Raw genomic sequence first — 25,621 nt, 5'->3', positions numbered from 1 at the left:
TATACAGTCTTCAATTGCAACTCCACTTCAGCTATGCATTACAAACGAATACTGAATAACCACTCCAGGTATTTAAAGGGAAAAACGCTGCAACTCAGCATAAAAAATGTATTTTAAAAGGTGTTTTCTGCCATTAAGTGGGTACACTTTTAAGGGATCATTTTATTGCACTTTTTCTTTACTTCATTTTTTTTATATATTTGTATGACTCCCTATATCTAATTATTAACTTAAACAATCAAAACATAATGAACAAAATGTAAATTAAAAAAAAAAAAAAAAAAAAAAAAAAAAAAAAAAAAAAAAAAATCCAGAAAATGAAGCCTCAACTTTCACGTTGCATTTGCCGTCTTCTTTACATGCCATCAGCTGACTTCTCTGCAAACCAGAGAGCTGATTAAATCACCGCCCGGAAGAGCCGACCCTTCCGAGACAGCGGAGTTGACGACTTGAGTTCGGCAGTCAGTATTAGCCAGTGGCAGGCTCCTCGGAAAATTGCCCTCGAACGGTCCAATAGTGAAAACGCGAAGGCGGTGCTTACTGTGGCCTTGCACCAAACAGGAATCGGTTGATAGTTAAAGCTCTATGTGAAACCTATATTGTTATTTTGTATGTATGTGTGTATTTGTTGATGAAAAGGGGTACGCAGGCAAATGGATTGCCGTCTTCTTAACATGGGCTTGTTTTTGTTCCACGCTGGCCCCGTCCTTCTTACAGCAGAGACAAGTGATGCAAGTTCCGCGGAGGTAAGATTTTGTAGCTGGCGGTGTTTATCTTCTTATAAACCTTGCTTTCCAGCCTTTTCGTGTGCTCATGTTTGTATTTGAGGCCTATCATATTTGTTCTTCCGCATTTTTAAAAAATGTATGCGTTGTTTAACGCTTGGGTTCTATATTGTGCTTTTTAATATATATATATATATATATATATATATATATATATATATATATATATATATATATATATATATATATATTTTTTTATGTGTGTGTGTAAATGTATATATTGCTATATATCCCAACAGTTGTTGATGAAAGACGGGTTGAATCAACGTTTCTTCAGTTATAAAATGACGCAAGAATGGGAGATGTGGGTTTTAGTTTAAGGTTAAACGTCTACACTACATTCGTGATTTTTTTCTGTTGCTTTAGTTATATAATATTGTACTTTTATATTTCTCGCCGCTCTTAAAGCGTCTGGATCAGTAAACAACGTTTAGTACAGTCAGTATTTTACAACTTCTGTGGTAAAGGCTCTATCCCAAATGTATGTTTGTTTCCTTAACTCAAAAACAAAATTCCACACAGAGCTTTTTGCATTCAGAAACCATTCTTAATTTTCAGAGGCCCAATCAACTACTCTTGACCATGCGTGAGCATGTCTTTGACATTCAGCTCGTTGGACTGAATTTCAATATGGTCCTGTTTTATTTATTTGTTTATTTTAAAAAGCCGTACCACATTTTGCTTCCGCAGTAAGACTAGACCACTCACTCACACACACGCACACACAGGTAATTGTCTTTGTTTTAGTTTCATCTTGTCATTGTATTGCAGTTAGAGGGCAGTATTTCTTTTGTGTAATTTGCAACTTGTTTTGCAGTGTGAATTCCTGAATCCGGTTTTCCCTGGTTGTTTGTGTAACCTGGTTACGGTCGTTACCATGTTGTCTTAATACAAGACTGCGAGGACAGCATAATGGATGGTTATTACATTGGGTATTGATGTTTTGCGTCTTTGGCCACCTTTGAAGATGGAGTCGTCTGGCAAGGATTGTTTGGTGCAAGCTTTCTGGTACCAAAAAGCCGTCCCAGAGACAGAACATACTGTCCCTTTGTGTGATTGACCTTTGCCAATTCAGTGCCATGTGAAAAAAATATAAATGTCTTAAGATGTATGGTTCACGGGTCATTGCCTTTAAAAAAAAAAAAAAACAATAGACGGGGTAAAGCACCTGATCCGTTTCTGTTCCTGGTTGTACAACAAAGCAATGTGTAGTACAGATTGCCTTAAGAGATCAGCATATGTAACTACTGTAAACTTTTAGAGCAAGTACTACTTACTGAACTGAAGATCTGTACAGTTCTTTTACCTTCACTTTGTTTATCCCAGTTTGTTGTACACACCATAACATTAAGTCAAAATAGTCAGTAATGTTTTTTTTTTTGGGGGGGGTTGTAATCTATGATAAGATTGCTAGTGTTCTGCTATCATTTAAAAATAATACATTTGCCACGTTTTAGACCTGCTTTTCATCACATATGTGAAAGCACAGAGGCGCTTTAAACAGTAAATGTGAACGGGGCGGTCCTGGAACAGCACAGTAGTGTGAATGGGGTCTTAATCTCGTGACAGTATTTTAAAATCTTGGTAGTGAATACTGGCATAGATTGGATGGGCACTGAAACATATCGATCCCCCTGTGGATGTTTATGGTATGAATATTTAAAAGTAAAAGATCTTCTACATTATTTTTGCCTCCTGTGTTATAGTGCGCACAATGTTTTGATACTTGCTATATTCCAAGTAGAGCTTCACTATGGTCTTTAAGGTCATGATTGCATTTCACTAAACTGTTAAGCAGTGTGGGAATATTGCTGCTTAGAGAAAATAATGTCAGTGCATTGTTGCCTTGCCATGGTGGTGAATTGTCATTGATTTTACTCACATCCTTGTTTTGGTTCTGCTGCAGCATGTGTGTTCTTCCAGGATGAATGTTGTGTTTGTTCAACCCCTCCCAGCTCTGGGTCTTTCAGTGATACAATGATGGTATTATGTTTTACAGTGCTCTAACCACCACTGTGAGCTCTGGTGTAAGCCATACTTTATCACAAGTAAAAATAAAAGAATGTTGGATTATTTATGCCCAAGGTAATTTGGGATTGTGTTTTGTACAGTAGCTTGATAATCCCCAAGTTGTTGGCATTACGTGTAACATGGATTTATTTTCATTTACAGTAAAATAAATAAATATATATACTATATATATATATATATATATATATATATATATATATATATATATATATATATATATATATATATATAATCTTTCATTTGTATTCCCTGTATCCAAATCGACAACTTTAGTGTTGAAATAAATGACCTATTTCTCCTATTACTGCTTTTTTTTTTTTCCCTAGCACTCAGCAGTTTCTCAGGCCTGTGGACCCTTGGCACAGAACGAATGTACCACAGTCTGGCATGCCTATTAAAAAAATAATAAATGAAACTGCTCAAAATAAACTGCTTTCAAACAGTACATGTTTGTGAGTTTACTTAAACATTTATTTTTCTAAAGCTGATATTTTCTCTAAGCACTGTATGAAATCAACTTGGGTGTATTGTTAAATGTTTCTCTGGAATTAAATGTGTTTTACTTTGAGACATTTTTAGTTGATGATTTTAATCAATATAATAAAATCATTGTTTTCCATTTCAGAACAAAGTAGTCTGTTATGGAGTGAACAATCAGAGCTACAGCTGTGATGCTGGCCATTGCTGTGGGGAGTCGCAGTGCTGTAACTACTACTATGAGCTCTGGTGTAAGCCATACTTTATCACTACAGTATCTACAGTAGGACACAGCTAACCTGAATGTTGTCATGAACTTGAGAGATCCCGTTGGCCTTCATATTATAAAGTCCAGCTTTATTGTGTTTTTCCAAGCATGAGCAATTTTTCCTTGTACAGCATAACATGTTTGGGGTATGCACTAAATGTTAGAGCCAGTACTAGTGTACACGCAGAACACAAGTTGCACAAGATTATTTACATAAAAAGCTATATGTAAATTCTCACGTAAGGTTGCAGTAAACTGTGACGAATATGCCTCCTGAAACCCAAGCCTCCAGCAGCTCCAGTAAACAGCTGCCAGGGCCAGCCAACGCTTCCAGTAATGTCATTGGCTACATTTAGGATAACTTTTGCACTGAATAAACAAATTGAAGATGATGTGATTAAGGTTGATTGGGGTCAGAGCAAGGGGAAAATAGAAAGATTGTCTGTAAGGATCATTTGTTATTCAGAGCATTGCACATGTTTTTTTTGTTTTTTTTTTTGCGTTCATGAACACAAGCCCTGTTTGTGGCATGGGCTGACACTAGACACTGTCATTACCGTATGAATCTCAGAAAAGAATCAGGTCAGCATGTCTGGGAAAAGTTAAATAAAATAATGATTCTTCTGCCACTATGCTGCATACAGCTGCACAATAATATTCATTACATGGAAAATACCACCACTAAATGTATTTAAATATTCTGGCTTACACAATTAATTGGGTTTTCTTTTTTGTATCTGCATGCAACACATACCTATTCGCTGTGTGTGCAAGCAATGCAATACTGTAAAAAGTTAAGCTGTGTGTGTTTGCCAGAAATTGTAATTGTTTGGAATGTATTCTCATACTAGTACTTGGTAATGAATGACTGGTGTTTTCTTGTTTTCCTTGTTCCAGGGTTCTGGCTGGTTTGGACTATAATTATAATACTGAGCTGCTGTTGTGTTTGTCACCACCGACGCACAAAGCACCGGTTGCAGCAGCAACAGCGGCAGCATGAAATAAACCTGATTGCATACCGGGAAGCGCACAACTATACCTCCCTGCCATTCTACTTCAGTAGGTATTGCAGTCTCATCGCAGGGCTGTCGGGAATTTCCAACCCAACATTATTCCTGGAAGTCATCACTTCACAACCAGTTAACCCAGCAGAGAGGTTTTCAATCCAAAGTTCTAGTTATTAATACCAGTACTCTCTAGTACCCACATTTTATCTTGCTTATAGTAGCAAGAGATTAAGGTTATTTTCTGTGTCTTGTGTCTACTGTATGGATGTACTGTTGTGTGTTTGAGCATTTTGCCCAAATGCACATGTTTGTTAGCAACTTTTTTTATTTTTGAGATTTGTACAGTGTTAATTTTGATGCACCAGATTTTAACCAAGAAAAAGCACACTGTAAAATGTAATTATTTCATTTGTAATTGCCAGAATATAATTAACTTTTTGTGTTCATTTTTTTCTCAATTTTTTGGTGTGGTAAATTGCTTAATACATGCTTAAGAAATTCATCCTAATCACATCCCTTTTTATTTGTTAGGGTTTTTGCCAAATTATCTACTGCCTGCCTATGAGGAAGTGGTGAACAGACCTCCAACCCCACCTCCACCGTATAGTGCCTTGCAGCCGGGCCCTCCAGCCAGCAGCAGCCCCTCGAGCCCAGAGCAAGTAGACAGAAACCCTCAGGCGGCACAAGTGAACACCCCACCAGCAGCTAACGATGCCATCTCCCAACACCCCAGCACCCTGGAATCTGAGCCACCCACAGCCTACATCCGGAGACAAGTCACAAAGCCTCATGTTGCTATCGAGCATGACAGCCTGGATGCCTGCGCAGAGGAACTGGCTGATCCAGCAGTCTCTCCAGACAAGGAAGGGGACTGTCAGAAAGAGCTGCTGAAAGACTTGAGCTGTGAAACCTTCTCGGACGACAAAGACAAGACCCCAGGAAGGCACCGGCGCTTCACCGGAGATTCAGGCATCGAGGTGTGCGTCTGCAGCCGGGGGAGCGAGGCAGACGATCTCAAGGAGCTGGACGGACTGCTTGATGAAGGATTGGACGGACCCATGGACTTCTGCGATGGCTGCAACACCTGTGACCCCCGAGCACACGAGGATGAGGAATTGGGACTGGCTGTCCCAGAGAGACACCAGGACAATGGGGAGCCTTCGCTGTCTCGGCATCCGACCTGCCTGTTGCTGCACACTATAAATGAGCAGGAATCCCCAAACAGTCAGAGTGCCAGCAGCGACCCACAAAGTTGAGCACAGGTTTGGTGCGTAGAAAAAGAGTTGAACAGAAACAGACTTTTGTTTTGTGATGGTGGTGTTTGAGGGGTGTCTGTGGTTGTTTATTTCTCAGTAAGACCCAGCAAAGCCTTTAGTAAAATGAGTGCTGTTCTGCTTTCAGAGGAGGACACCACTTTTTTTAAATGTTTTTATTAAACTTTACAAGGAGTGTATGCTACAGAAATCGAGGTAGTTTGCATATTTGGAAGGCAGACTGTTTCATGAAATGTTCACACCTTTGTTACAAGGAATTTGTGGCCTGTTCCAGGTAAGCAGACTGGCAACTGTACGCACTGAAGTGCTTTGCTGGAAAAATAAAACCGGAAGATTTTGTCTCCTGATTGCTAATTTTAATTAGGATTACAATCAAGGAGTAATACTGGGAAACAGATGGTGTCTTTTACTTGCTTTTGAAAATACATCATTTGATTTGTTTTTTTGTGGTGGAAAAGAGGCAGTTAGACCAGAATCTCTTCTTGGATAACAAACAGCTTCAACAGAGATCTCTTCAGAAGGAATATTCTTGCATACAGGTAATGGATAATGGTGGGATTTCTCTTGTCCCTCTGTGCAACACACATGATGCCCAGATTTGTTGTGTGTGTGGGTAGTATTTTAATTTTAAGTGATATTATTTTAAGAGCCAAAAAGCAACACGTTGCTGCTTTTGTAAGTGCATGTGTGTACATGCATCATACAATCACTTCACACAGTTATACAAGGAAATTATCTTTTCAGTTCTGATCTGGGACAGTTCTTACTGTGTTTCGATCCTTCTATTCAAGTATCGAAGACTTATAAATGACTGTTCTTTTTAGAGCAAGTCCTCTAGGGTGTTAGGAGATTTGTTTTTCTATATAAAATGTTTTCTAGCAAAATATATATATTTTTTTGTGTGTACTGTAAGCTTTAAATTAAGCATTTAAAATGTGCTGGCTAGGTTTTTGATTTTCTTCACTAGGCTATGAGTAAAGTCACCTCCTTTTCACCTCGGCTATAGTTGAGTGCTGAAATGAAAACGATACCTTACAACAATCAATCAATGACTTTGCATGGAATAAAAAAGTAATCTGCAACCCTGCTGTACCACAAAGGGTACTATATCATAATATAGCTTTACACACTGAAATCTGTTCTATTTCTGTTATTTTCCATGGTATATACAGTCTGCGATTGGTATCCTGAAACAAACAGCAATGGTACCTGTTAAGTTTGACTCCCGTCTGTTTGTTTTAAGTAATTACTAATATTCCGCCTAGGAAACGCTGATGGCTCATTATGTATGTTTACAAAGCTGGCAGACCTGTTGAGCAGATAAAAATAAAACGGGGGGGGGGGGTAATAATTGGATACACATCCATGAATAACCGAGAATAAAAGCCAAGTGTATGAGGGAAGGGGGAAAAGGGTCGTAGTAGACATGACCTCAAATTGATTTTTAATCAGATTTCATAGGTTCAGCTTAAAGGAGAGTAAAAACTTTGCACATCTCAAAAGGCATCTCAGTACATTTCAGATGGAGGCCTCCTGGAGTTATCTAAGATTACTTAGAGCTTTGTTCCAGCAAAGGCATACTAGAGAGAGAAGCAAACTATACTGCAAAAAATTGAAAAACAAGTTAGTGGACAATACCAAGTACCATTGCTTGAGAAATTCAGTACCAGTATCTACTGTCTCCTAAATGAACATTATACAATTTACCTAGATATCTGTTACAGGTGTAAACGTGCATTTTAATGGGAAAGGATACTAGTTTTTGTTATCCTAGGCGGTGTCTGTCTTTTGTGTTCTAATCATAAGTACAAGCCATTGTTTTGCCTTTTATGCCAACAGATTGCCCTGCTGGCTCTGTTCGGACACCTCATTTTCAAGGGCCTTTACTTGACAATAGATGGCCTTAGATTATTAATGCTGCATAATTGCTGAAGAAAATAGTTTTTTTATGCACAAGTGCAAAACTTAATTATTTTTATGTTAAAACATACCAGTTACATTATTTTTTGAAGAAAGATGATTATATTCAATTCATATTACTTTTATAAAAGCATTGTGTTAAAGGCCACTTTAAGACTTGTGTACAGGTGGAAAATAAATATCAAGTTCTGTGTTGAGGATGTATCACCTTTTTTGTGTGTGTGTGTGTGTGTGTTGTGGAGATCAAAGCACAACTGCATGATAGTGTCGCGTATATAACGCAATGCTGATCCAACCTGCCAGGTGGTGTTTTTGCAAATTCTATTGTAATTCCTTGTTTTAAAGAAAGAAACTGACAAAAACAGCACACAGTTAAATAAAAAATATGAATGCAATTTGAATCTACTTGCTCATTAAAGAATTTAGAACATTGGGTTTTGTTTTTTTTTTTTTTTTTGGGGGGAGGGGGGAATAGAAGTGAAAGTTGATTTGGGAGGGCCAGCTTTGCCCATCCCTGGAAGAGACATTCAGTTGTAAAATAATGTGGAGAAGGGGTCTAAAATTGTATGCACGCGAAAAGCTGGGCGACACAGTGCAGCTTAACCCAGAACAGAGAAAGATTACTTGGCATTACAGTGGGAGAATGTAAGAATTGAAATAACTCGTCGTTTAGAAAAACATGAGCTTATGTGTTTTCTTTTAGTTTGTTTTTGATTATTAAGAAAACCAGATTTCAGCTTTGTAGACTACACTGTTTTCCTATGTTCAGATAATGTAGAGCAGTTAAGGTAGTTCAGTTATTTGGAGAAAAAAAAAATGATTAGCGTGTGCAGTATCTTATGTCTGATTCATATTGACAATGATGATGAAAGTGTTAAATCTGCTGTAATGGAAAATGCATGAAAAGTTTTTTTGTTTGTTTTTTTTCCCCCTATTTTCTATTTTAGAAGGTGCATAGTAGCATTTTGGAAATACTGAACATGTGTAAAGTGTGTTCTGATATAATATATAAAAAGAGATCTTCAAAGTTATAAATACTTGTTAATGAAGTGTTTCTGAGGTTCTTGCACTATGTTATTGTTACAAGTTATGTACTAAGGGCTTGTACTGTCTACAGAATATCACTGAATAACAGACAATACAATATTTCTGTATATGTAGGCTTTTAATGAAATGTATGTATTGTTTCATTCTTGAATATATGCCCTTTTTGAATGTATTGTTTAAGTTCAAAGAAGCCACTGGGGCCGATGCATTTAAAGGAGAGATTAAAAAAAAATACTACAACTCCCTTTTTTAATGTGTACCTTTTTATGGCCTTTGAAACCCTATCTTTTAATTGCTGGCATCTCCTAAACTGTTTTTGATCCTGACTTCATGTTTTCAGTGTTTGACCTGTGACCTATTGCGGCTGCCATATGTTGATCGTTTGTCTCCCCTGTATTCAGTCATTTGCAGGGTTATGTAAACCTTGCATGCTAAATGTTGTAAGAAAAGGCCTAATATTTTCTTAATATCTATTGAGACATAATTGAAAATTACCAGACACAATTAACAATTTCAATTGACAATTGGCCCCTCCTTATCAACACCTGACTTAAGAACATGTCACCTCCCCCTACCGTTGTGAGGACAGATTGAAATAGCACTCACCCACTCCTAGCAACCATTCTGTGTATTGAACCAATTCAGTTATCAACAAAAAAGTCAATTAAATGATTATTAAAAGTAAATTACAAATACAGAAACTGTCAAAAATACCAGATCTTACAACATGTAGGGCTCTTCAAGTGCATTTTTATTTTGTGCCAATTGGATAGTGAACTATACAGATAGATTCATATATATATATATATATATATATATATATATATATATATATATATATATATATACACACACACACACACACATACTGTGTACTTGTTGAAATTGGAATTTCTAAAGGTGTACTCTGAGACAATTATACTTTATTATACAGGAGATTTTAAATGCTTTAGCTTTTGTTTTATCTTTTGAAGGGGAGGCATAATCCTAAACATTAAGTGTTTAATTATATGTTTATGATTTATATAACATTTCCCTTTTTAATTATTAATTATTAATTATTCAGTGGTACATTTCAGTGTTCACCCTGGAATTCCTAAGTCTGGCGTTCACTTTGAATTTCTGGGGCTGGAGGACAACTCCGAATTTGCTCTGTAAGTTAGGCAGGGGCTGATCGGCTGGTACCTTCAGGGTGAACTGCTGCAGCATCCAGCCCAGAAACAGGAAGAGCTCCATCTGGGCTAGCGACTGCCCTAGACAGACCTGCACCTCTGCCCCAAACGGGAGGTAGCTGGCAGAGGGGGAATAAACTTCCTTCTCCTCTTCATCGAGAAAGCGGCCTGGAAAGTGAAGGACTAGAGAATCGCTCATCGTTACACACATACACCTGAATTAAGGTGGTCAGTAGTCCATTAAAGTGGATTTATTGTCAGCCCTCTTCACTCTGCAGTTCAACCAATGGGAGTATAGTGGGTACTCTGTTTAAATAAATGCAGTTGAGAGTAGACATGTAAGGGAATGACTGTGACAACTTGAAGATTTCAGCAGGATAGCTGTGTCTTAGGTTCGTGACATGAGAATATAATTGAAAGGACTTATCAACGTTACGTCATATATGATTTGTTCCAGTAGTAATTGGTCATAAATAGCCATTATGCTATAAATAAATAAATAACAACACATACTTTAAAAACTTTGCCATGATATGAACCCTATCAATCCAGCCATTGTAAAATCTTGATACTTACAAGGGTCAAATATGTATGGGTTTTTCCATTCCTTTTCATCGTGGTGCGAGGACCAAAGACTAATAATGACTTGAGTTCCTTTCGAGATAGTAAAAGCACCAATACTGTAAATAAATCAATAGAAACAGTAACATGCCTGAGGCGAGCCCTGGTGAAAAGTATTCGGAGCGGGGTGCCACCTGGTCTGCATTTAACTGATTTGGCCCATTGCCGGTGAAAAGATCAAACCTGGCAGTAACAATGGCAACGCGAACTTTATACAAATCTTGGTATCCCTGAATAATGGTTTCCACTTTACAAAACACGCTAAATGCAAGACATCTCACAAGTAGAATAATGCTATCCGAAACATTCTTTTTTCTAGGAAACTCTATATTTTCTTTAATTAATGCTGTACCTGTCTCTCCTACATATTTTATGTTGTTACATTTTTGGCAAAATATACCATAAACCAGGCTAGTTCTACACTACAGATTTCTTAAGTCTGAATGTTTATCTTCCCTATTTGCGATTTTCCGTTTTTCTTCACGAATATATTTGAATCCCCGACATGTGCTCTAACAGGGTTTAAAGTCCTGTAATATGTCTATATGATCCGTCTGTATTTACTGTTGACCACAATGGCAGCTACATTTGTATTACATTATAAAGCCACCAGCGGCGCTTTTGGAAATATTTCTAATCATGTTATTTTTATTAGAAGTATACGTAAATGCTTCCAAACTACGTTTGAAATCTTGGATAGTAATTTAGACTATGCAATTATTAATGCTGTTTTTACAGCTAATATTCTCTTTCATTATACTCTAGTTTTTTCATTATACTCAAGTAGTTTAATTTGTCAACGTTTTAAAATTCTCTCACTACATATCAGCAGTGATTTGGAGCCTCATTTTTCCAGTTTCCAAATATGCAGAGCAGTACCACTTTCCTCCTGCAGGTGTCTTCGTGGGTCAGTATACCATAGTACACTGTATGTCAATCGAAGAACGTTTTAGTTTCATCAGAAGCACTGACTGACAGACGACTGATTATAACAGGACACATATTTAATAAAATGATGTACTGCGTGTAGTAGTCGGTGTGTGTTATCTGCTTTGTCTGTGGGCTTGGATGATATTGCGGCAGAGTTTTGAACTGAGTGATTTTTTAATGCTTCAGTTCCGTGTTTGGTCCCATTGGGGACACCGTAGCCTCCGCTTCCCTTGTTGTCAGTATGGCTTCCCCGGACTCGCAGCCCAGATTCGGACAGTCTGTGAAGGGATTGCTGTCCGAGAAAGTGAGCTCCTGCAGCGGCGATGTGATTGCGCTCACTCGGCAGGTGTTGAAAGGCTCCCGCAGCCAAGAGGTGATTGTTCCTCTCTCTCTTCTGCATCATGTTGTTGTGGCAGCTTGTCCCAAATATTGCGTTCTGCAGCGTTACAAAAGCACAGACTATACTGTACATATTTGGAAAACCGTAATTCGTTACATACGTGATAATAATATTGTCAGTTTACTCGGTGCACGGTGTGCTGAGGCTTTTAAGTAAAAGTACAGAATAGCCTGGGCTGTTAGTGTTCGGGTGGGGGGTTGATCACGTTATGTCCCTTAAAGATTGAGTCGCCTCTGTTTCTTCATTAGCAGTTGCTATGCGTACGGCTGCTGTACATATTGGAAGAATTGTGGGTGCGTTCACGGAGTTCACGCTTTTGTTTTCTCTCTTGTGACTTGAATGAAACTCTGATTCTGTTTCACTGATAGTGTGAAAAGGAAGCACTTATTTCTAATTCAAACCGAACACTGCAGCCAGTTCAGTGAAATTTCTTCTCTCAGATTTAAAATATTTAATTAAACCAAATTAACTTAACTTGCCGACTGCGTTCGGTTTGAATTAAAGTAAGGATTTTTTTTTTTTTTACATTAACACACAAAACAGAATTACAATCAAGTTAACGGTTGCTACGTTACTACAATCAACACCTTTTCCAGAGTTTAATTGAACGGAGTCGACGAAAAAAGAGGTCATCATGTGATCAACCACCCACCAAAAAAAAAAAAAAAAAAAAAACCGGAGAGGCCGAAGTATAGGTTCCTGCTAGGTATTGACCTAATGTTAATCCGTGGAATCTCACAATGCTTTGTTAGTCGGTACTGGATTCCTGCCAGTGTTTCACCACACAGAGCCCGTGTTGTTCACTTAATCATATAGTATTAACCCCCTTCCCTAACCTCCCTCTCTCTCTCGGTTTGTATGTTCTAGCTTCTTGGACAGGCGGCCCGGAATATGGTTATGCAAGAGGATGCTATACTACACTCTGAAGATGTAAGCAATTGATAATCAAAGCGGTTTGCAGTCTTTCCAATCCGCAACCCTTATATCTCACTTTGTAACACGATCACGCACCTTTGGCAATATCCCCAGAAACGCAGACTTCAAATCGGTTTCTGTAAAAGCCCCCAGTGTTCACAGGATGATGTTTATTACAATCCGATTTATCTGTGTTCTTTTTACAGAGTCTAAGAAAAATGGCAATTATAACAACGCATTTACAGTACCAGTACGTATATGGTTTTTTGTAACCTAAGTAGAAAACTTTATTTGTAAATACAATTAACCGTCAAAACTTTTTGTGGTTCCTGTATGCAATTGTAAAGTCTACTCCTGAAACTTCTGACACAGTTCACTTTGTGATCATTTTACTTTGATAATTTCCTCAGAAACCTCATGAATTTGTTCACAGTTCTTAAAGAAACTGTGTGTTTTTAATAATAATAATATATTATGTATTTTTTTGTCCACCTGGATTTATGTTTTCATTTTTTTTTTCTTTCTCTCACAGACAAGAAGCCATTCAGAAAAAGTAAGCCTAAACATCCGTCTTGTATATGAACCCACATGCATATTTTTGGTTTGGAAAATGTCAAAGTAAATATTTCTATATAATGCAGTTATAACTTAACAATAATATCAAGACCAATCAAAGCCTTACTTGCCGATGTGTTTAAAATGTGCAATATGCAACAGCATGGCAGATTGATAGTAAAACTGCTTTGCTCTGCTGTTTGTGAGAGTACACAGTACTGGCTTGATAAAGGCTAATCATGAGTGCCTCTTTATTTCTTTCCTTCCTTCCCAGTAGAGAAAGGTAATAAACACTAGCCAGCAGACCCAGCATCCTCTAGTGCACTTTGAAAATCAAGTTATTATTATTTTATTGTGTTGAATTTTTTTTTGAATATGTGTTTTTTTTTTTTTTTTGCAGCGTTGAACACTCAAAAAACCTTCAGGACCAGTTGAAGCACTTGCTGAAGTAAGCTTTGTTGTGAAGAGGCACAGCCCAAGCAGAACATGCTGATTGTGGCGAATCGCAGATGAGCAGTGTGCTCTTCTTCTTCATGTCTTTCACATGCATGTTCCAGGTTTCTTTGTTCCAGCCATGCAGGATTAGATTTTCATCCAGAACTCAACACACTCGAGAATTCCAAGGTAGAACAGTAAACTGAAAGGGCCCTGCAGCTCGCTAATGCCTTCATCAGTGACATTGTTGCATGGAGAGGTAACTTGTTATACAATCAATGCCAGGGTATCTCTCTTGTACACTTGGATGCCCCCTTTTTTTGTACATACTGTTTGAATGAAATGTTTCACTCAGTTAATAAAATCATTAGAAAATTAAACACTGTTTTTTCTTTCTGTGCATCTTTATTGCCAGTACAACTACACACATACCCAGTTATCTAATTACTGCAGTTAATTTACAGCAAACCTTACAGGAAGAGCCGTGAAGGAGAAATTGTTGCAAGCAGGAATAATCTTGTTTGGTTTCTGTACATCCTGCTTGTGAAACAACTGTGTGAGGGGAAATGAGAAAAAAAAAAATGCTGCCTTTGCTTCTGCAACAGCTCATAAAAAATGTTTTGGATGCATACTTCATATTTCAGGACTATTTTTTTATTATCTTTGAACAAGTGTTTAAATAGCTACCATATGTAGTTCATAGTTTTTGGGATCTTCTGTATGATACATCTGCCATAATCACATACCTCACTACCTCAAAGACAAGCTGAGGTGCAGACTTCATATTTGCAATGTTTTATTGGTCTGGATATTGGCCTCAATATGGCTGTCGTTAAGGTAATGTGATTTTTTTTCTTCTGCATCCTTGATGGAACTCTTTTGAGATACTGTTTGGTATTTGTTACTTAGCTGTATTCTGGGATTATTTCATTAAAGTCCAATTAAATGGGTTGTCCAGTAATAATAATAATAATAAAAATATGTTCACTGCTGCATTGTTCTGAGCTCTGGCAATATTATGCATATCTGTTTAACAAAACTTTCTATCAGACATGCACTGCCACTATCGATGTGTTATTTCTGTCCACAAAACATCTAGTTGTTTCTGCTGTAGTCATTTTTAGGTATCTTTCTTTGATGACGATTTGCATGTGCCATTCTCCAGCAGGCTTTGTTATCAAAAGCAGATTCCCCTTTGTAGCTGGTGAACTGCATGTTTGCAAAGCATCACGGGTACGCTTTTGCGTGTACTACTGCTGCTGGTCTGGGCGAGAGAATGTCGGAGTGTTGCGCAAACAGCAGGTAAACTGCAAACACACCGGGTTTTGGTTGAAATTACTTTATGCAGTTAGAAGAAAATACACCATTTGTTTAATAATTTCTTGTCAATTCTATTTTAAACGCGTTAATCTTGCTCGGCTAGTACAATACAAAGTACAAGATCAATACGTTCATGTTTGTGCACCTCGGGCACTGTACTGTGCATACAAGCGATTTCTCTAAAAAGCAGCGTGCTGTAGCGTATACAACATATGTAATGTATATTGCATGAAACCTCTGTCTTTTGTGATGGTGTTTATAAGGTACGAGGCTATTTAAAGATCGATTCGATTGCAATGCATTACCCACATGGAGCATGTTAACAAGTCCACTGCATTAAATGTAAAGATTAATCCTGCCTTCCCTTCCCATATAGCGATTCTGTGCCTGCGTGTGACTCCAAAGCATCGACTATCCACAGTGATGTAAAGGTAATATTCTTTCTTTCTTTCTTTATATTATTTTAGCAGACAATAATTCTAATAAATGTTTAGCATATTGTTGCAGTATTAGTAAAGCCATTGCAGTATTCCAGGTACATGTTTTGTTAAATTGCACTGCTTTAGGTTGCAAAGAATCCGGTGCCTCAGAATATAAGTCATTGGCTAAATTTGGACGCACAAAATAAATGTTAATAATGAACACAGGACGCCAAAAGGGCAACGTGGCTAATAGTCAGCCATTACACTGAAATTAGTTTGGTAGCACTCTGAGGTGCCCTTCATTTGCCCCTACACTAATTTCAGGCGTTTACAATATGTGCAGTTACAAGTTCCTTGCTGTCAGTGAGTTTGCTGTCTTTTATCGGGCACTCTGTGTCAAGGGCTTCTCTTTGTAGGTTGATAATGCAATTGTGAACCTGAGTGTCTCTCACAGGATTACTATGGAAAGCAGCTGCAGAAAAGTGAGGACCTTAAGACAAATGCTTGCACGACCTCGGCCAAACCCACCCCAGCATTCATTCGGAAAGCCTTGAAAGAAGTCCACTCAGAAATCACCTCCAGGTGTTTGAAAAAAATAAATACAGATGATTGTTATATTTTACAAATAAAGCTATTGATGGTGGTTGAGACCGGAAAAATGGCATACCATCAAAACATAGCTGAACTGTTTTTCTGTATTGACTAAAGTTTGTGAACCCTTTAATTTCAATACAATTCAATACATTTGCCTTATGATATACAATATATCAAAAAAGGCAAAAAAAAACCAAAAAAAAAACCACTTGTCTTTTCAATGGACTACAAATGTCTTTTAAATATGCGCCCATCTTGGTGTGGCCTCCCTTGCCCTGATGACCATGTTGGTATATGGGCTTATGGGTATATGGCTTTTCATTGCCCAGTTCATAATTCCATAAGCAAATCAGATTCTTCTGAATCATCTTACAATTATATAACAGAAAAATAATATGCAAATATTTTGTTTGTTGGAATACAAATGGAATATACTAGGATCAATCGATTAAAACTATAATAGTGAATGAGAAAAAAGTGTGCTTGAAGCTTCTGTTGTGTCTCTAAGAGCATTTTAAGCCTTGTGTCTCGTCTAGGTATTATGGCTGCGGGCTGGTGGTCCCCGAGTCTCTGGAGAGCTGCCGGGTCTTGGATCTGGGCTGTGGGAGCGGGCAGGACTGCTTCATGTTGAGCCAGCTGGTCGGGGAGAAGGGTCACGTCACAGGAATCGACATGACTGAGGAGCAGGTACTGCATGGGCAGAGGGGCCTTAACCCCCCAGTTCAGATCCCTGATTTCAATAGAAAATCTGTGACAAATCATTCATCAAAGTAAGCACAAAAATCTTTGTGTTATTTCTGGAAAATTTCTAAGATTGTATATTTTTGCAAATTAGTACCAGTCACACCCCCATTAGCAACCCTCTTTGAAGGTTCCCCTTTTCTCGCAGTCTGTAACACTTTCTATTCTAAACATTTCGAGTGCGGAGTCTCATTGCAGCACAAATTATTTGACTTGGGTGACCATTTCTTTAATGTACCCCCCCCCCAAAAAAAAATAGAGGAGCGTCCCACCACAGAGATTCATTCAGATACCATTTTAACTGAAGCCTGGCCAGTAACGAGATTAACCGTCAAGGCTTGAGTTTGGGGGAAAAAAACCCTCTTATAAGCTAAAGTGGACTAGTTTGCTAACCATAAGTCTCTACTAATTGTGTCACTTTGCAGCTTGCAGTGGCGAGGAAGCACATTGATTACCACACCAAGAAGTTTGGTTTTAAGAAACCAAATGTGGATTTTGTTCAGGGATACATGGAGTTGCTGGGAGAGGCAGGGCTGAAGGACAGCAGCTATGACATCATTATGTGGGTGAAGGGGTTCTCGTTTCTGCTCAGATTTCTCCTTTATCTCACTCTATAACGGCAGTGTAATCAGACTGGTTGTAGTCTGGCAAAATGTCAGTTGGCAGCATTCAGCTCTGACAAATATTTTGCACAAATTCTGCTTTTCAAGGCTTCAAGCAGGCAGACAACTTTGTAATCATCCTACAGGACAAAGTGCATGTGTGGTAATCAGATAATCCTTGTAAAAGTGTACCACAGTAAATTTGCATGGTCACTTATCAGTATTCCTGTGCTTTTCACATGGTTACTCTGCATTTATCACAGTTTACCTTAGTTTGCCATGTTTTGGCCTTTTTTCAGTATGTCTTACTATAACTCTCAGTGCTTTACCATGCTTTCACTGTGTTTCATTACACTTTGCATTTTCTTCCAATAAATTACAGAACTTTGTAATCGGAGATTGCACATTTTTAGTACTCTTGAATGACTATCTCCATTATTATGCAACTAGTGACTAGTATATATTTTTTTGTATGTCTTTTTAAGTGGCTGATTATCTAGTGTGTTTGATTTCATTGCAGATCAAACTGTGTGGTTAACCTGTCTCCAGATAAAGCAGCTGTGCTGAGAGAAGTTTACCGTGTTCTGAAGGTACAGTGACCAAAAACAGAGCTTTTCTGCTGATATTCATCAGTAGTCAAACTGAGTGCCATCAGTGTTCTTCAAAGGGACAGTGCTGTGTGTGTGTGTTCTTGCATGTGTCATGCTTTCATTAATGGGAATTGAAAGTTTTTTTTTTTTGCTGTCACTTTCCAGGATGGTGGAGAGATGTATTTCAGTGATGTCTACAGCAACCAAGCCCTGACTAAGGAGATTAGGGAGCACAGAGTATTATGGGGTACGTGTAATGAAAGAGATCAGGCAGCTCTCTCATTTTATAAACGTTAAACTGAAACACTAGATTCACAACTCCTGGAAAAAAGAGTAATCTGTTAATAAACGTTAAGAGCTCCAAATCTGTCCTTAACTGAAAACATTCTTCTCTGTTACCAGGGGAGTGTCTGGGCGGGGCGCTCTGGTGGGAGGATCTTGTTCGATTGGCTCAAGAGGTGGGCTTCTCCCCCCCACGACTGGTCACTGCCAGCCATGTCGCCATTGGCAACAAGGAACTTGAGAGCATTGTGGGTGAGTGGAAGAGAGAGTCGGAAGCTATGCGCCAACAAGTGATCATCACACACAGAAATACTACGACTACAACAGACCTGTAACAGTTCACTGTAATTGTATAGGAGCTATAACTGCAGTTTATCATAAACTACGTTTATCTTTAGTGTTGTGAAATATTTATATATCCTAAATTAACTTAAAAAAAACTGATGACCCCAAAGATTCCCAGAACAATAAACAGGGGAGCAGTAATACAGTTATAAAAGCTGACAGGACGTAATTACATTGATTTTAGTTACCACTCCTTTAAGCATGAATACCTAAACCATAAGCTGCCACTGTTCATCCTGATACTATCTAGGTCTGCTGAGAAACTTCTAATTCTGTGTTCCAGGTTATTACACTTGACTTTGCCAGATTGATATATAACAAGGTTCAATTGCACAAGCTCAGAAATTGTGATACCACTAGCCCAAGTGAAGAAACAAGTTGTCCTGCCAGGAGAAGGTGGCAAGAAGTAACATAATCAATGACAAAAGTAGAGAAATAATTCAAGTCAGACAAAAACACTTACAACAATCCTAAAAACACTAATACATGTGCATGAGAACGAACCATTGTTCCAAATCTCACCACTTCATGGACAATGGTTCTTGAGATCTATCCCTGAAATCTGAGGGCTGGAGCATTTGTAGAAAAGTTTTGTAACCCTTCAGCTATTTGTCCTGTAAAGCTTATAAAAGCTAAAATGAAGGCTTCACTTCCATGTATGGTCTTCAAACATATCAATGCAGACATTTGTATTTACCAGAATGTATTGTATATTAAAAATAAGTCTGATTTTCATACCCTCGAATTCCCCAGGAGAGAACTAAACTAAGCAGGGCTGATTGAATGGGAATCTGTGCCAAGTACAGTATTAAGCTTTTCCCATGTTCTCCACATACTGTAACAGAGTGTGGAAATGTACACCCCCGCTTGATACATTGAGCATGATTACATTGTGAAGGTATTCTCCTACAGGCTCCAAGTAGGCTTGGAATTTTGGTTTTATGTCAAAATTGTCTGTGAGATTTTATGAGTAATTTGGCCAAACTGAACGTTTCCAGAGAGATACACTGTTCATAGCATTGCTACACAAGCGGCCAGTGGTTTCCAGAGAGATACACTGTTCATAGCATTGCTACACAAGCGGCCAGTGGTTTCCAGAGAGATACACTGTTCATAGCATTGCTACACAAGCGGCCAGTGGTTTCCAGAGAGATACACTGTTCATAGCATTGCTACACAAGCGGCCAGTGGTTTCCAGAGAGATACACTGTTCATAGCATTGCTACACAAGCGGCCAGTGGTTTCCAGAGAGATACACTGTTCATAGCATTGCTACACAAGCGGCCAGTGGTTTCCAGAGAGATACACTGTTCATAGCATTGCTACACAAGCGGCCAGTGGTTTATACCAAGGCTACGATTGTTACAAGAGCCAGCAGCAAGTTTAACAGATTTTATTTAATTTTTTTTAATCATTCCAATTCTGTCTCATCTCAACAGGTGACTACAAATTTGTTTCTGCAACCTACCGTCTCTTTAAAGTCCCAAAGAGCTGTCCCAAGGAGAGGTCCCAGGTCATTTACAATGGCTCCATCACCAACTGGGAACAGTTTTTGGAGTTTGATGCTAACTACACCTTTAAGGTGAGTGTCTAAGTAATTCCAAGATACCTTTACAAAAGAAGTCCTGTCTTAGACTGTGCATATCATTATACAAGGTGGTCTGTTTTCGTGTTCCTGATTAATGGTACAAATGCTCTATTTTAATGAATTTAGTATTCCTTGTGTACAGAAAGGCAGACTGATATCTCATTTGTTTTCCATATTCAGTTCTTTTCAGCCCTTTGCTTGGGTGTGACTGTGATAGTACAGTGAGCTTATAAAAAATGTTACGAATGCTGTTCACTCATGTATAACTAACGTGAATATCATTGCTCTCACAGGAAGGAGAAGCAATGGTTGTGGATGGGGACGCAGCAGCCATTCTGAGGAGTTCCAGGTTTGCAGATGACTTCATGATCCGCCCTGTAGAGGGAGGCGCAGCTGCAGGTGTTGGATGTTGTCCTGTGAAACCAAAGGTTTGTTTTGGGCACACTGTCTATCTTAAATAGTTTCGCTTGTGAACGTAGTAACAGCTTATTTAGCTATTTCCAACCTGGTCAGTATTAGCCGAGATTGTTGGTGAGTGAAAGCCATTTGTATTTAATGGCTGATAACAAAACTTGGCCTGGGTGTGACATCTAAGTTATTGTAACTAATGTGTAATTGTTGTCTAGATTTGTTCCATGTGGTGTTCCTTCCTCATGTATTCCTCATGGTTGAGGCTGTATTTTATTTTATGTTTTACAGTTATCACAGATTTCATATTTTCTGTGAAATTTACCTTTTGCCATGTAATATGTAGTTCCCAGTGAAAATTTGAATTTCTGAAAGAATAGGGTAAATATACATTAAAAATAAAATACAGCAGATATTTGCCTTAACACACTACCTGTTGCATTGCATTTAGGAAGCTTCCGGGAAATGATTGATCCCTGTTGTTCATTCAAAAGTATAATGATCTTACTTTTCAGTCATATTTTCTTGGTAAGAATGCAGAATGTAAGCTGATGTAAAATGTATGGCCAGCACTGTACCAGCTAAAGCACCAAGGCCAAGCAGCAAGATGTCCTAGAAATGTAGCCTTGGCATTTTTAAAATGCATTATCAGCCCATTCTAAATAGAACATGTGCTTTGATTAGAATACATAACATTTTAGGAAACGCTGTCGAATCTCATGCATTCCAAGCAGACATGCATTCCACACCCCTAAAAAATGTCAGTATCATTTACCAAGGCTGTGTCTTATACTGTTTTATTTGCATATTAATTACTACATTTATCAACAGTGAGCATTTTCCCCCAATAGTGATGAGACCATTTTTATCCTGTACATATCCCACATGCATTATAAATAATATGCTATCATAAAGTTTCAATGTTTAGGAAGTGACATGGAAAGGAACATTCCTGAAAAAGCACTAATGTCATCATCAAAGGTAATGATTAAGCAAGGCTTACCACCACATTCTCGAGTCATGATTTGTTAATTATTTGCAAGGCAACTCCTGCACGTGATTCCATCCCTCAGTTGCAGAGTGAGACTATGACTATGAAGTGGGGGAGGGAGGGCTGGGAACTTTGTGCAGGAACTGCCAAAGGAGAAAATGTTCTTGGTGGGGTTGAGGCATGCAGACTTATCATGGACTGTGGCTTTTTGAAGAACAGAAGCAAACAGGAGATAAATGCAGTAGTACTTCTTTCATTCCTTCTTTATTTGAAATAAACAGCGCTAGAAAACAGATTCGGAAAAGTTGATTATATTTGGCTTGTAAAATAGTGAAGAATATTGGAAGGGTGTAATTTGGGTACAGATACTCTGTTACCAGTTAACTGTCTTTCAGCCCTCATCCAGCAAGTTAATCAGTTAATCTTTGCCCTTTTAGTTCCTGTCTGAACAGCATGGAATCGGCACTGTCACATCCACAATCATCCCTCAGTCAACGGCCTTTTTTCAGTAATGCAACATCTTGAAATATACTTCCAATATACTTAAAATAGATAAGTCCCTTATTATTATTATTATTGGGTTAACTTCTAACCTGAGTCTATAAGAAGCTAAAGAAAAGCATGTAATGAACTTATTTTAATAGCAAGCCATCCTTTCTCTAGCACAGGGCAAATATTGTATGTGTGATGTTATTAAATGTAGAAAATAAATGCTTAGCATTTTAAAATGCAATAGCTATGCTGAATAAATGAGCTGCTGCAATGCAGTACAGCCATTGCCTGCAGCGGGACTGCTTGTGATGTGGTTGTTTCACGCCCCCTGAAAAGTCTGTGAACCCGCATGGGTTTCCGATCCCCGCTACGAGAATAACTGCAGTGTACACTACGCCTAGTTCTGGGTATAGGCTGAGTTTGTAACTCCAGTAAATATGAGACTGGAAGGCAATGAACCACAATCACACAGAGCAGTCACAAAACAATTTCTCATGACCTTGGAATTTCATAGTAGTCATTTTCCAACACAAAGATTTAGATATACAGTTCCAGTACAGGAACAGTATGAAGAGAAATTGATTTTGGATTCAATAAGGTATGTAAAATATCCTTACATTTTTTTAAAAATATACATATGTTATTAAAAGTAAGTGTTCAGCATGCACACGTACAAGACATGTGACCTGCTGTTCTGCTTGAGGTTCAGAATACACGTGACTGTCTGGACTCTAAACAAAGCCATAAAAATGCCTGTGCTGTTCATACAAAATGTTCACATCCAGACTGTGTCCACGAAGATAAGTGGCATTCTTCCATCAATAAAGATCACAAAAGGCATGATTTGTAGCAATTGTATTGGATAAGAGGTGTCAATTAAAATGTTACATTTTTCAACTTTGTCATTTTCACTGAATAAGCCATAACATCACTGAATGTTGTCGAAATTCTGATAAGGATTTTCTTATGTTATTTTTTGTTGTTTTTACCCTACAGGAAATTATTGTGAACCCATTTGAGCTGGCAAAACGCCTGGAACCTGCTGATATCAAACCAGCCACAGGAGGGTGCTGTGGAACAAAGGCCTCTGGATGCTCCTAAATCAAGGACCATCATGGACCAGGAATTTAAGCCAGAGAATCCTGTTCAGTTTACAATGATTGTCAATATGGCTTTATGATAATAGCATTTATTATTTCAAATGGTAGTGCCTACACCTGAATCAGTTTTTGCACTGTTGTAAAACCTAATCATGTGACTGCTCTTGAAACCTAAACTCAGGATTAGGGTAAAACCCTGATTGGCAAAACAATGCCATGTCACTCTGTGCAGTGTAAGAGTAATCAGTGCATTTTTCATTGGATGATGACTGAAAGCAGATCTGGGTGCATTACATTTATTTGTAATGTTTGGTTTTCTGTGTTAATAGCACGACTGTTTAACTTTTTTGGATTTTACTGGTTTATGATACTAATAAAATGAGCGCTGAAAGGCTTGGTGATGGGTCATATAAGCGAGTTGCTATTGATATGCAGTGTGGTTTCAGAATCCATGCCATACAAATTCCTTTATACCGACAGGCCTTTAGCAAGCAAAGCAACATGTGGGGTATAGAAAAGAATGATGAAACAGCTATTGGGTGTTGTCGATCATAGTATGAAACGATCAATATCAAATAATTAACTACATACACGCAGTTTGCATTTTGTTAAAACCATGAGCTGAAATTGGCCTATGTTTTTGACCACAATTGTTTTCTGTATTACCTGCTATCACCACCAGAGGTCACAAGTATAATAGTAACTGCAAAAGTCTATTAAACAAGATGCGCCAACAACGCCTAACACACCGGTGTAAATAAATAAACTGGCACACAAACAAACGTACTTAAAATTCTAAATATTATGAGAGCATCTATGATCAACCTTAATATCGCAAGTACGGTAACAAGCTCCCAGGTAACACATTAAACACAGGGTTTAATGAACTCATTCCATAACCCTGCGGCGCCCTGCAATTCGCTATGATGCCAAACCAGGTTCAAGAAGCCTCTCACTTGGAATCGCTTTACCTGTTGCACCTCCTCGAGCATTTCCCTATCACACTAAATGTCTCTGCGCCACATAACCTTAGTAATGAAGATATTGAGAAACCCCGAGTCGAAAAATGTGTGAAATAAATGTATTTCCATTGTAATACATGGTACCAGGCAATCGTTGTTCTTTACATGAACTACATTTGGTTTATCATGTGGTTCTTTCAACCCTGTGTGTATGAGATCTACTTTGTCAATAAATGTGCAATACTATTACGATTTATGGGCATAATTTAATTAGCTATAATCCGTATGCCCACGCCCAACCCCTAAGATTTGATATAGTATTTTCCGACTTATATGAAAAACGGTAGTTAAAATATATTGAATGTGTACTACTATTTATCTTTGCATTACTAGACTATAGATAAACGCGCCCTTTATCAACTACTGTATGAGCAAAACCTCCCCTTCGTTTTATTTGCATTGGAACGCGCCATCGCTACTTTATTCGCAGTGCAATGTAAATGTATAAATGAACGTTTTATTGTAGTTTGGGATGCAGTCGTGAACAGTTCATGTGTTGTTGTGGTAACTAGTCCTTTATCTTGCTTAAATGAACTGGCCCTTTGAAACTGGCTTACCGTACCTACCATTTCTAGAAATGTTACCACACGTTTGTCGTATGGTTAAACTAGTCTTGTCGTCACCCAGTTAACTTGCAATCATTAATGTTCCTGACAAGAAGCAAGTGCGCGTGTGGTAACCAGAGGGATGAATGCGTTTCTGACAGGCAGACGTATTTTTCCAATGCAATAATAACAAAAGAATTGTCTTTAACAGCAGAATATCGTGTTGGAACGTATTTTAAATGGATTGTGAATGATACGTTAGCATGTCATGTGTCTCGCAGTGTACGTAGGTCTGCAGTAAAAGCACCTGCATACTGTATGGCTTGTATAAGCAGTACTATCCTGGGGACGCAACGGTGTAAATGTATCTTCTCTTCCACTAATGCTTCAGCTGTCTTCTGTGCAAATGAGTATTGTATTAAATGAGTATTAAATCATTGGTCGTGTTGTTGCAGCGCAGTTCTGCACAAACGCGCGTTCTTCGAGGGATGCCGTGTGACGTCATTAAGCTCCACCCGCTGAAATCTGTGCCGAGCCTGCATGGCTGCGGTGAACCAGAGGCGATGCAGAGATCACAAGGGACCTGACAAGCGTAATGCAAATAGCGACTAAAACTACTGCGGGGAATGACATGTTATCTTTATGCAAAGAAGGACGAACAGCATTATCCACGATATAGTAAATAAATGGTAACACTTTAAAATAAGTGTCTGTAAATCATAATGAATTTTAGACACGGAAT

General features: G+C 38.3%; 3 protein-coding genes across 5 annotated transcripts; all 3 read left to right on the top strand.

The window, feature by feature from the left end:
* The first annotated feature begins 424 nt into the window (after positions 1 to 424).
* On the top strand, positions 425 to 9,049 carry wbp1lb (WW domain binding protein 1-like b). Its single transcript, XM_041268852.1, has 4 exons — positions 425 to 746; positions 3,442 to 3,544; positions 4,459 to 4,620; positions 5,100 to 9,049. Exons 1-4 carry the CDS (start codon positions 654 to 656, stop codon positions 5,822 to 5,824), a joined length of 1,083 nt encoding a protein of 360 aa, XP_041124786.1. The 5' UTR covers positions 425 to 653; the 3' UTR covers positions 5,825 to 9,049.
* Positions 9,050 to 11,667: 2,618 nt separating this feature from the next.
* LOC121325952 (BLOC-1-related complex subunit 7) lies at positions 11,668 to 14,217 on the top strand. The gene is made up of 5 exons (XM_041269039.1): positions 11,668 to 11,905; positions 12,800 to 12,862; positions 13,054 to 13,097; positions 13,380 to 13,400; positions 13,803 to 14,217. Exons 1-5 carry the CDS (start codon positions 11,774 to 11,776, stop codon positions 13,852 to 13,854), a joined length of 312 nt encoding a protein of 103 aa, XP_041124973.1. The 5' UTR covers positions 11,668 to 11,773; the 3' UTR covers positions 13,855 to 14,217.
* Positions 14,218 to 15,058: 841 nt separating this feature from the next.
* as3mt (arsenite methyltransferase) lies at positions 15,059 to 23,708 on the top strand. 3 transcript variants are annotated; one of them, XM_041267397.1, is made up of 12 exons: positions 15,177 to 15,420; positions 15,534 to 15,588; positions 16,034 to 16,161; positions 16,710 to 16,860; positions 17,340 to 17,476; positions 18,037 to 18,106; positions 18,272 to 18,353; positions 18,509 to 18,640; positions 20,173 to 20,315; positions 20,615 to 20,749; positions 21,658 to 21,710; positions 23,209 to 23,295. In XM_041267397.1, the coding sequence occupies exons 1-11, from the start codon at positions 15,386 to 15,388 to the stop codon at positions 21,694 to 21,696; spliced, it is 1,107 nt and encodes a 368-aa protein (XP_041123331.1). In that variant the 5' UTR covers positions 15,177 to 15,385; the 3' UTR covers positions 21,697 to 21,710; positions 23,209 to 23,295. The 3 variants fall into 3 exon arrangements, with proteins under 3 accessions (XP_041123329.1, XP_041123331.1, XP_041123328.1); XM_041267395.1 differs by lacking the exons at positions 15,177 to 15,420; positions 21,658 to 21,710 and adding an exon at positions 15,059 to 15,139 and having other exon boundaries at positions 23,209 to 23,708; XM_041267394.1 differs by lacking the exon at positions 21,658 to 21,710 and having other exon boundaries at positions 15,180 to 15,420; positions 23,209 to 23,708.
* The last annotated feature ends 1,913 nt before the right edge of the window (positions 23,709 to 25,621 follow it).

This window comes from Polyodon spathula, chromosome 13 (assembly GCF_017654505.1).
Source record: "Polyodon spathula isolate WHYD16114869_AA chromosome 13, ASM1765450v1, whole genome shotgun sequence".
Classification (NCBI taxonomy): domain Eukaryota; kingdom Metazoa; phylum Chordata; class Actinopteri; order Acipenseriformes; family Polyodontidae; genus Polyodon; species Polyodon spathula.
Note: the sequence above shows the minus strand (reverse complement) of the source record. Positions and strands in the feature narration are given on the sequence as shown.